The following is an 11,124-nucleotide window of genomic DNA, read 5'->3' on the forward strand; positions in this document are numbered from 1 at the left end:
GCTCGGGCAAGAGCTCTCGAAACCGAGTAACATCTCTCCTCGCAATTCCTCTTTAAAACACATGAGACATGGCTACTACCTCAAAGAAAGACACTTTGCATACTCAGGTACCAAGGAGTTAGCTATGGAGAAGCTAAGGAGCAAGGCGGATCGAAGGAGGAAGTCAAACGCGAAGACGGAGAAGAGAAAGGGCAAAACTGGAGTTGCCCGGATGATCCGGACCGGCGTCCGGACGATCCGGACCCCGCCCCAGATGATCCGGCAAATGTGCCCGAAGACACCCGAAGCCAGCTCGCCGAAGCCGGATCATCCGGACGAGCCCGGACGTCCGGACCAGGACACGGACATCCGGACAGCCAGCAACCTCCATGACACGTCCGGATCATCCAGACACCGTCCTGAATCATCCGGACCACCGAAACCCGTATCATCCAGACCAACATCTGGATCATCCGGACAGTGCGTGCGCGCATGATGTTGGGCCGAGGCCCATGTACCCATTCGTCCCCCTAGCCTACATATATGCCTCCACCTCTACTTTTCTAGGGTTAGCATTGTGATAGCTCATACTAGAGACAGAGCTCTGCTCATCCACTTGATACCTACTCCCTTGGAGACCAAGGCCTCCTAGGAGTAGATTCCCCAGGTGGATTCAAGACCCCCTCTTGAAGGAAGATCCCCTAGTGGATTCAAGGCCTCCTTCTAGGAGATGAACTAGTGCCCTTTGTATCCCCCTTTGTTGGATCTGAATCATGTATCTCTCTTTGTGTTCATGGATCTAGCACATGTGTGACCGTTTCTCGCTGATTTGAGTGTTTCCTCTCGTTTCCCCTCATGTTTTCCCTTGTGTGTTCATCATGTTCTTCGGGAATCCCCCTCCAAATCATGAAAGATCGGCCCCTAAGGTTCCACCCTACATCAGATGGGGTGTCACACACTATATTTTGCATGAAACTTATAAAGAAAACATCTTTCACCCGGTGTCTTGTGCACCCAGGTAGCTCAACTTGGGTACGCCCACATGAGGGTTCCTCATGTGAGGGATTACAATGACGACGATGATGGTTACTATCGAGAGTTGTTCTTTTCTAGATGAGTTTAGATCTGATGCCCTAGGGGCTCCCCAACCTCCACTTATGTAGACTGGAGAGGTTAGGGTTTTACAGGGGGAGATGCCATCTAGGCTGCCAACCTCCTTGTTTTGGAGAGTAAATTTGCACAAGGCCGGCTCCGTCCTTGTTGGGCCCCTCCAGGCTCTGTCCCATTCATTCGCCTGATCCATCTTGGTTAGCTACCCCCGGGTCTTGGCCCCCATCACCCGCCACCCCAAAGCAGCTCAAGTAGCCGAGCAATGTCCCCACCGCCCCAACGCTAGCTGATCCAGCTTGCGTGACACATCCTCCTCGGCGGTGATCGAACAATCATCCTCTTCGGAAGAGGTGGTCCGCGACATCCTGCATTAGTCCTTGACCATGTAGGAGTTTGTTGCCCGTTGCGCCATCGGAGGAACGTGAAGGCACTCCGGGAGGGGCTTCGCCCTCCCCACCAACGAACAAGACCATCGCCTGAGCTCTCACAGGACTATATGAGAAGGAAGACGAGGACTCCGACAACCCCCACATTGCCCTCAACATTCACTTGTGCTTTGGGAAACGCCGATAAAGTTGTTGTCCTTTGTCCTGCTATGTTGTATGATCTCTATGTCATATGATATTTGTTGAATGAACTCTATCTCCTATGTATTAGTATGTCTTTTTCCTATCAAGATGGCCTATGCCATAGGAGGTGAGGAGAAACGGGGATCAACCTTGTGCTGTCCGCAGACATATGGGGGAGCTTTTTTAACACTTGCCGTTGAAGACGCTCTAAGTGAAAGGATAGCTTGTGTGGGTTATTTTATAAAGGCCAAGTGGTGTGTGCACTTAGCAAAAGAGTAAGGACATTTTCAAATAAATTTTAATGTGAATTTTGCTAAAGGTCTTCAGTGATATTAATGAATCCGATGATGATAGTGCACCTCCCCGTCTTCCACGCACAAATCCCTATAAAGATTGCCCTTTGAACAAATCATTTGTGTTGAAAAATGTTTCCTCCTACCTAACAATCCTTTCAAAGTCTAAGCATCCTTTCAAAAAAAATAATATCTTTTTAGTAAGTATATTAGGCGAGGAAGCGTAGACACCAAAATTCAAATCCTCAATATATACATTTATAGATTGAGAAAGAAAAACATGCGAACAGAGAGTTTGCTAGCTGTGAACTATAGTTTGTATCTAGAAAGCTAATGAAGTTGCTCATCGTTGCGCCAAACAAGCAAAAAGTATAGGGTTTACTAGCTGTGAACTATAGTTTATATGTAGAAAAGCTAATGAAGCTGCTCATCGTTGCCCCAAAAAAGGTACATACGATACAAATAAGCTGTTGATTGGCAAAATAAAAATAAAAATGAGAGGGTCAAATATAGCCACCATGCACATTTTTCTATAGAACACCCGCAAAAACCTATTTTTGTGTGAAATTCGCAGGTTCAGACATCAACCCAGATGAAATTCTAGTTCGATTTTTGAGCCGGTGCATAAAGCACCCCGGTACTCAAAATGGAATTTCCCTAATGCTATCTCTTTTTCGGAAGAGCCCATATGAAATCAAATTATCACGGCCGTAGCCTCCTAAACTCGTATGCAAAAGAGAGGGCCACGCAGCCATCTTTCAGACCGCATCGAACTCCTCCTTTCCGCCGCCGCCGCCGCCGCCGCAGCCATTCATGGCGAGGCGCCGCCGGGGAGGATTCGAACATTAATCCATGCTATTCCCCACCCGTCCCTGTAAATCCCAAGCTCCTGCCGCCGTAGCTGCTATCTGCAGCCTCCGCCTCCCCTCCTCATCGCCGGCGCTTATCCCTCCCCCGTATCACGACGACAACCCATTCGCCTCACTACTTACTTCCGATCCCCCTCCGCCGGATCCGCTCCGCCAGGTTCTCGCCACGGGAGACGTCCACGGCGCGCTCCGCGGCCTCCCTGGCCTCGCTCGCCAGCTGTTCCGGTGGGCGGAGGGCACCCCGCACGGTTTCCCCCGCTCCGCCTCCGCATTCGCCGCCGTCCTTGTCCCGCTCGCTGAGGCCAGGAGCAACCGCTCCGCTTATCCCGTCTCCCTCCGCGCTATCCAGGCTGGCCTTCTCCTTCCCCTCATCTCTCTCCTCCTCACGTATCCCCTGTCCCCCTCCTCCCACCACCTCCTCAACTTCCTCTTACGCATGTCCACCAAGTTTGTGCCCGAATGCCAAGCTCAGGACCCTGCGCCCACCAGCTGTTCGACGCAATGCCTTTCCGCCTTCCAAGAGATGGCGCGTCAAGGTGTCGCCCCTTATGTCAAGGTGTGCAACTGCGTGCTCTCTGTGCTGTGCGACGCGGCCATGTGGGACGACATGCGTGCTGTGTATTCAGATATGCTTCAGCTTGGGGTTGAGCCATCCATTGTCACATACAATACATTGCTGGATTCTTTTTGTAAGGCAGGGAGGATCGATCAGGCTGTCATGCTGCTCAAGGATATGGAGGCCCAAGTTGCTGGGTGCTTGCCGAATGATGTCACCTATAATGTGGTGATCAGTGGGCTGGCCAGGAACGGTGAGCTGGACAAGGCGGCTCAACTGGTTGACAGAATGCGGTTGTCCAAACAAGCGTCAGCCTTCACATACAATCCACTTATCAGTGGGTTGTTAGCAAGGGGTTTTGTTGAAAAGGCTGATGCTTTGCAGCAGGAGATGCAGAATGATGGCATTGTGCCAACGGTGGTGACATACAATACATTCATTCATGGGTTATTTAAAAGAGGGAACGTGGAGGCGGCAGAGTTGAAATTTCTGGAAATGAGGGCAATGGGGTTGCAGCCAGATTTGATTACTTACAATTCCTTGATAAATGGACATTGTAAGTCATGTAATTTGAAGCAGGCACTTTGGTTGCTTGGTGATTTGAGACGTGCAGGGCTAGCACCAACAGTTATGACATATAACATCCTTATAGATGGCTATTGTAGATTAGGTAATTTAGGGGGGGCTATGAGATTCAAGGAGGAGATGAGAGCAGAGTGCTGCCTGCCTGATGTTTGTACATATACTATTCTTATGAATGGGTCATGTAAGGTCAAGAACATTGCTATGGTAAGGGTGTTCTTTGATGAAATGCTGAGTAAGGGTTTAAAGCCAGACTGCTTTGCTTACAACACAAGGATTTCAGCAGAGCTGACTCTAGGTGCTATTTCCGATGCTTTTCAGTTGAGGGAGGAGATGATGCCGAGTGGAATTTCTTCCGATACAGTTACATATAATATTCTTATTGATGGACTGTGCAAGGCTGGTAGCCTGAAAGATGCCTATGTGTTGTGGATGAAGATGGTCAGTGATGGTTTACAACTTGACTGTGTCACATACACTTGCTTGATTCATGCACATTGTAAGCGGGGGCTTCTAAGGAAAGCAAATAATATTTTTCGTGGCATGGTTGCAAGTGGTTTGTCACCCTCGGCTGTGACCTATACCATTTTTATTCACACATACTGTAGGGTGGGAGATCTTGATTCAGCATATGGCTGGTTCCGGAAGATGCTGGAGGAAGGAGTGGAACCTAATGAAGTAACATATAATGTGCTCATGAATGCACTATGCCGGATAGGGAGAACTGAATTGGCTTATCAATATTTTCATGAGATGCTGGAGAGAGGATTGTTGCCAAACAAATACACATACACTTTGTTGATAGACGGGAACTGTAAAAAAGGTAACTGGGTGGAGGCTGTAAGGTTGTACTGCGAAATGCATCAGAAAGGTATTCATCCAGACCATTGTACACATAATGCCTTGTTTAAGGGATTTGGCGAAGATCACATGCACGACACAATTCAGTACTTGGAGAATGTTGTTTTGGGTGCATAGGATGGTCTTCAAGAAAGGATCGTCTTAGCCTTGCTTGGTGGAAAACTCTGTAAGAATTATCCCTATATACATATTCTCTTAATCAGTAGTTTTTTTAACGATGGTAATTTCTTCCAGCATATTTTGATTTTGCTTTCAATCAGCAGATGACAGATGGAATTTGGGGTGACACTCTGGATAAAGGAGCTTTGTGATTTCCAGACAGATAACACAAACAGGTCCTTCTCTTGCTGTGTGAACTTCCTCACAATTTCCTCCTGGTCATATGCTTATGGTCATGGAGAAACAACCTCCATTGTTTTTTCTTTTCTTTCGATAAGGCATAATGGAAATCTTTTGACCATGCCTCCCCAGTATCTACTATCTCAAAAGTGAATGGCTATGGACCTTTTGGGCCGAGCTTCAACAATAACATATAGGCTTTGTCTTGGTAAGATACTACCAAGAATTTTGTAAAACGAATAATCCTTGTACCACAGATTCACGGTCAATTTTGCCATAGTCATCTGGCACACACATTGACTTGTCAGATATGTAACATTGTTCCCATTCTTTGGATCATTTAATGGATTTTCTTCTCAATGATTAGTATGGTGGGTGGAGGGGAATTTTTGTCTCAACTCTCAACCGGTATCAGCCAAAAAACGTCTATTTATGAGATTAAACTGCAGTGCAACGGCCCTTTAATTGAGCGAACCACATTAGCATTTTTTGTTTCATTTATTTGTGCTCTAAAGTCATTGCATAGCTTTTCTATACTGCTGCTAGATTGTGGAGCGGCTTGGCAGGAGGGGACTGCCGACCTACGACAACTGCATTCTGCTCATTACACTGTGAAACCACCGATCACCTTTTGACCGGTTGTGGAGGAATTGCTGCCTGGAGAGGTCTACAAGCCTGCACTCCAACGCTAGGGTGTGAATTCGGTCCTTGGTGGATTGAGAAACATGAGGGGATTCAACGCCTTTGTCCTGTTGATAGCCTGGACAATTTGGATTTTTTTTTGATATGGTTTCCAGTGAAAAAGCCTAGCCTGTTAAGCAGCTAGTGAGGACAGTCAAAGACTATAATGCGCTAGGTGATGTGAGGCTGGCTATAGCGAGATGAGAAAGGCTGCTTGTTCGTGGTGGTTTAGCAGAAATTATTTAGCCTTCCCTAGCTAGCCATGCTTCCATACGGTCTGTTTTTTTTTCTCTTTCTTTTACCGTTTCTTCCTGTGGCTTGCCTTTCTTCCTGTGGCTTGATTCAATCCAAATTCGGCAGTTTGTTGCTTGGTTTGGGGCAAAGTTGTAAGTGTTGTTTCCTATCCTAATATAATGTCACGCAGGCCTACTGCATGTTCTCTAAAAAAGAGAGCTTAGATTTGCAGTGCAAACCTGTTTAATTCACCTACAGTATGTCTTTTGGCGACTCTTCGAATGGTCAAATTCCATCCAACTTCTACTCCTAGAAACGTTCCACGAGATTAGGATGATAATCATGTGCATAAGCCTGGGGTCATCTATGTTTATTAGTAAGCTGATCCAGTGAATTCTGATATCTGGACCATCTGATTTATTTTCCTCCTGTTCTGTTTCTTCCGAAGTAATTCTGAAAAAATGATTTGCGGTACTTTCCTATGGCTATTCTGAAGGGACCAAATTCATGGTTGATACACAAAGATATTATCCAACCTATGCATGTTTGAATTTTAATGTCCAGTACCTTTCCATTTGTGAAGTTTAGGCACCTTGTCCGATATGTTATGGTTTGATGAATTACTGCATAGTCATTTTGGAAGGGCAGTAATTATGTCATGGTTGCATATGTCGATATTAACTACTCCCTCCGCCCCATAATATAAGAGCATTTTTGACAATATAAACAGATGCTTTTTCTTAGGCCAACTACGCCCTCCGGTTGGGTTTATAAGCCGGGCATGGGTTTTTAGGTCATCAATTTGACTATGAAAGCATGTATTATATTCTATAAAAGATATATCTTTAGATTAGTTAGTTGTCAGATGTAATTTCTAACCATATAATTTGTGTGGTATATTATACATGTTCTATTAGTCAAATCGAAGACCGAAAAACCCGTGTCCGACTTGTAAACCCAACCAGAGGGAGTATTTTCAGTTTGTACTTGATCTTGGCTACATTACAATTTTTGAATTATGTGTTTACATCGTCTTGAACAAATAATAAATCTTTTATTAAAGTAAACGGGAGAAGAGTTATAGGAAAAATGCCCACTTGCTCGTTGTTAGAGGAGATATATATATATACATATTTGCTTGAGAAGAGTTATGGGCAAAATGCCCACTTGTTCGTTGTTAAACAGGAGAAGAGTAGTACATTTGCGAGTGTGCCTCATGGGCAAACTAGGGTAGTAGAACTCATGGGACTATACATGACACTCTAACATTGCTTATATTTGGTATACGATAGCAAAACGGGAGAAGAGTTATGGGCAAAATGCCCACTTGTTCGTTGTCCGTTGTTAAACAGGAGAAGGGTAGTACGTTTGGGAGTGTGCCCCATGGGCAAACTAGGGTAGTAGAACTCATAGGCCTATACGCTACACTCTAACATTGCTTATATTTGCTACACTCTAACATTGCTTATATTTGATACACGATAATAAACAACTAACTTTGTGTATGAAAAAAAATCCAAAGTTCTTTTCTGAGTTTTATCCTTAAAGTTTTGCAATGTTCCTCTGCTTAGGGTTCACCTAATAAAAACAATGTGGCAGAAGAAGAGAACCACAACTCCCCGGCCCCCGCGTCGCTCCCAGGGGGCGACTCGGGTGGCGAAACCCTAGCCGCCACCTCAAACTCCCCTCCTCCCCTCCCTCCCCTCGCCGTCGCTGGAGGATACCGGCGGGCGTAGCCCTCGCCGGTGGACGGCGGCGGCGGGGCCCTTGTCCGTGGGCTCGCGCGCTGCTGTTTGTGCGCTGGAGCGGCGGGAGCGCGCGGTGGCGAGGCAGGCGGTCGTCTGCGCTCAGGGGAGGCCGTGATGGTGTGGAACGCATGCGCGGTGGCGCTGCTGTGGCAGCGGCCGGCCGCTGCTGCGAGCTGCAGAGATGAGGGCGCCCAGATCTGGGCTGCGCGTTTCTGCCCCAACCCACCCGTCCCCCTCCTTCCACCCCTCCCGGCTGCCGTCGGTGGTAGCCGCTGGGCGGGTGAGCACGCGCGCGGCAGTCCTTGACGGCTGCTGCTCTGCTGTGCCCCGGCGGTTCCTGGCGGTGGAGGCTGCGGGCCGGCGCGGCGGCGGCGCGGTGCAGGTGGCTGTTGTCGCCTGCTCGTCGCGCTCCCGGCGGTGGCCGGCCTGCTGGCGCTGCGCCGGTCGGTGCTCCTCCTGTGACTACAACGTTCCTAGGCATCCCTCCATGTGTGCTGGTCTTCTCCGGCGTTCTTCTCCAAGTCCGGTCTGCCATTGCATCTGAGGTCCCTGTTCATGGGTCGGGGCGAAATCCCCGCGCGGCGACGGCCTGCGCTGTCAACGGCGACGCCCGAGGGTGCCGTCACCTCCTTGGAGGCGTTGGCATGACCCTGACCAGATCTCCTCCTCGAGCACCGGGAGAAATCCCAGGTCCGGCCTCCCGGACCGGGCAGCGGCGGCGTCTCAGCGCCGTTCCCTTCTTGTAGGCGCTGCTTTGGCTGCAAGTGGAGTTTGATGCGGCAGATGGAGGCTGGTGATGCATCGCTCTGGCGTAGACTGCTACACAGGGAGCGGATCGCAATGTATGCCAGCTCCTGTTGAGCCCTGCCCTTCACCCGCCGACTCTCTAGGCACATGGGTGAGAGGTACGTTGGCCTGGGCAGTCCTGGAGCTTTAATCGTCCCTGGAGCTGTCTGGCAATGGCAGTGACGCTGCCCTGCTGGGCGAGGCCTAATGTCGTTGCGTGTCTATAGTTGAGGGCACCTCCTCACCTAGTTGTAGTCGCTTGGTGAGGACGGTTGTGTATTTGTGTGTGTGTGTGTGTGTGTGTCCCTCCCTTCTGGAGGTTGTACCCCTGATGTCTTCCTGTTCAATGAAATGAAACGCAAAGTCTCTTGCGTTTTCTCGAAAAAAAAAACAATGTGGCAGTGTATGCAAGTGACATGTCGGAATTCAGAATCATGGAGCCTTTAACATTCATATGAACATTTGGTACTTCATATATCTTACTCATGCCACACTAATTCACTAGTAGTGCATACTGCACATAGTTCACTCAAGTTTCTAATCCACTCAGGTTGTCGTAATCTTCCCTGCTTGATATTTTGTTTCTCAAGGAAACACAAAAGTTACGCGTCTCGATGCATTGATGGAAGAAGAGAGTTTATATATATTCCTTGGACTAGGCCACAACACACGCATGCTGCTGCAGTACAAGCTGGATTAACCTCTGTAAAGATGAAGCATAATGCTACCACACCCGCAGAAACACAGTTCCTGCCCTCAGATTTTATCTTGTTTATTAAGTCTCCCAAGTCTTGTTTGCACCATCGAAGATCATACCTAGGATATGACCTCATGCCAGCTTCGGCTAGCAAACAAGCATTCCACAAGCAGGTCGCATAGCATGCAGGCCGCTGCATGTGGCAGGCCCTTTGATTTATTTACTCTGTTGTTGAATTGCATCTCTAAGCCTTCATTAAATCATTTGTTTGGAACACTCTGTATGTCTATTTTGTGTTCCCTAAAGAAAACAAGTATTGAGTACATGAATGCTGTTTATGCTATTGTGAATTTGGTTTCCATCAAAATTCAGTTAACTTCTTTATTGGGATTATGTTTTTATTATGTTGGCTTTCGATATATGTATGTAGTACGATTGCAGGCTACTTGATTGAGTTCTGTATTTCATATGGCACATGAGTCTTGTAGCCTAGTGCATGGCAGAAATAAAATTTTGGGTGTGCACATGGAAATACTATGGACTAATTTTCCAGGGTGAATCACTAATGCCAAATTTATCCCAAAAGTTGGGATTGAGTTAGTAATTTAATTTTGCAGGCAGAAACCCTTTAATAGTTTATGTTCAGAATTTGTGCCATCATCTATGTGCACTTCAGTGTTTCTTTGCCTCTGCTTTACACACAAGAAATTTCCATGAGGTTTCAAATACTGGTAATCTTTTACCATGCAACTACCCCCTCTGTAAACTAATATAAGAGCGTTTAGAACGCTCTTATATTAGTTTACAGAGGGAGTACTTTTTATAGGTGTTGTTTAAAAAAAAGCATTCATTGGTTTATTAAAATTATTTTTGTTTATCTCCTGTTTGTTTAGAATTTCTCATTGACTTAAAAGCTGAATCACATGCATGGTTATTGTTTTTCGAGAAAACGCAAGAGACTTTGCGTTTCATTTCATTGAACAGGAAGACATCAGGGGTACATGGTTATTGTTGCATAAGCATTACGAGCAAGCGGGCTGCTTTTTTAATACATGACTCGAAACATGATTTTATCCTTTAGCAAATGAAATGTTTGCAGTAAATGAAGTATTTGCATCCAGATACTTTAGGCAGACAAATATTGAAATAATTTACTCTGATATTTGGTTAACATGGTGAACAAAGAAAGAAGCGACTTACTATATCTTAATGATGAATTTTTGTAGTATCTTGTTTGGTTATACTTATCAGGAGGTTTATTTATGGGGGGGAATAAAGAGGAGTTCAGATTTTGTCGCTCAGGATGACTTGTTTTTTCCTTGTCGTGAAGACCATGAATCTCATTGTAAGGTTGTGTTTCTGATGAATGTTAATCATGATGTTAGAACACTAAGGTGCTGCATGTTTTGTTCCTTACAGTGATATGAAATCACATGTTCGTTGGTTGCAATGAAAACTGGAATCCATCTTATGCAATTAATAAATCCTGATGGGCCTTCATGATTTTCTCATATGGTATGTTCTCTAAGAAAAGGAAAATTGTCGTGCTCTTCATGATTTTATCTAGAACATAACTCGAGATTGTCCAGAGTTCCATTCTTTTGTCAGATTTTTAAAATTCTGCCATCAATGTTATCTGCAAGAGGTAGCATTACATGCACTCTTATTATATTCATTATTTCTTATGACTTGTGATTCATAAAATATCCAGAGTATGTTATCTAAAAAACAAGCAACAAGGTTTCACATATTGTAATTTCAATGTACTGGAGAACAATAGCTTGAAGTGAGCAAGTGAAGTATGATCTATCATCTGTTGA

The 11,124-nt window shown here is 46.0% G+C and overlaps 1 protein-coding gene and 1 pseudogene across 4 annotated transcripts; both read left to right on the forward strand.

The window, feature by feature from the left end:
• The first annotated feature begins 2,707 nt into the window (after positions 1-2,707).
• LOC119308237 (pentatricopeptide repeat-containing protein At1g22960, mitochondrial-like) lies at positions 2,708-6,324 on the forward strand. 4 transcript variants are annotated; one of them, XR_005149940.1, is made up of 3 exons: positions 2,708-4,985; positions 5,080-5,154; positions 5,705-6,324. XR_005149940.1 is itself a non-coding variant. In XM_037584360.1 (2 exons), exon 1 carries the CDS (start codon positions 2,804-2,806, stop codon positions 4,934-4,936), a length of 2,133 nt encoding a protein of 710 aa, XP_037440257.1. In that variant the 5' UTR covers positions 2,708-2,803; the 3' UTR covers positions 4,937-4,985; positions 5,080-5,454. The 4 variants fall into 4 exon arrangements, 2 of the variants coding, with proteins under 2 accessions (XP_037440257.1, XP_037440256.1); XR_005149939.1 differs by having other exon boundaries at positions 5,083-5,154; positions 5,705-6,320; XM_037584360.1 differs by lacking the exon at positions 5,705-6,324 and having other exon boundaries at positions 5,080-5,454.
• Positions 6,325-7,936: 1,612 nt separating this feature from the next.
• On the forward strand, positions 7,937-9,177 carry LOC119305370 (annotated as a pseudogene).
• The last annotated feature ends 1,947 nt before the right edge of the window (positions 9,178-11,124 follow it).

Source organism: Triticum dicoccoides, chromosome 5B (genome assembly GCF_002162155.2).
Source record: "Triticum dicoccoides isolate Atlit2015 ecotype Zavitan chromosome 5B, WEW_v2.0, whole genome shotgun sequence".
Lineage (NCBI taxonomy): Eukaryota > Viridiplantae > Streptophyta > Magnoliopsida > Poales > Poaceae > Triticum > Triticum dicoccoides.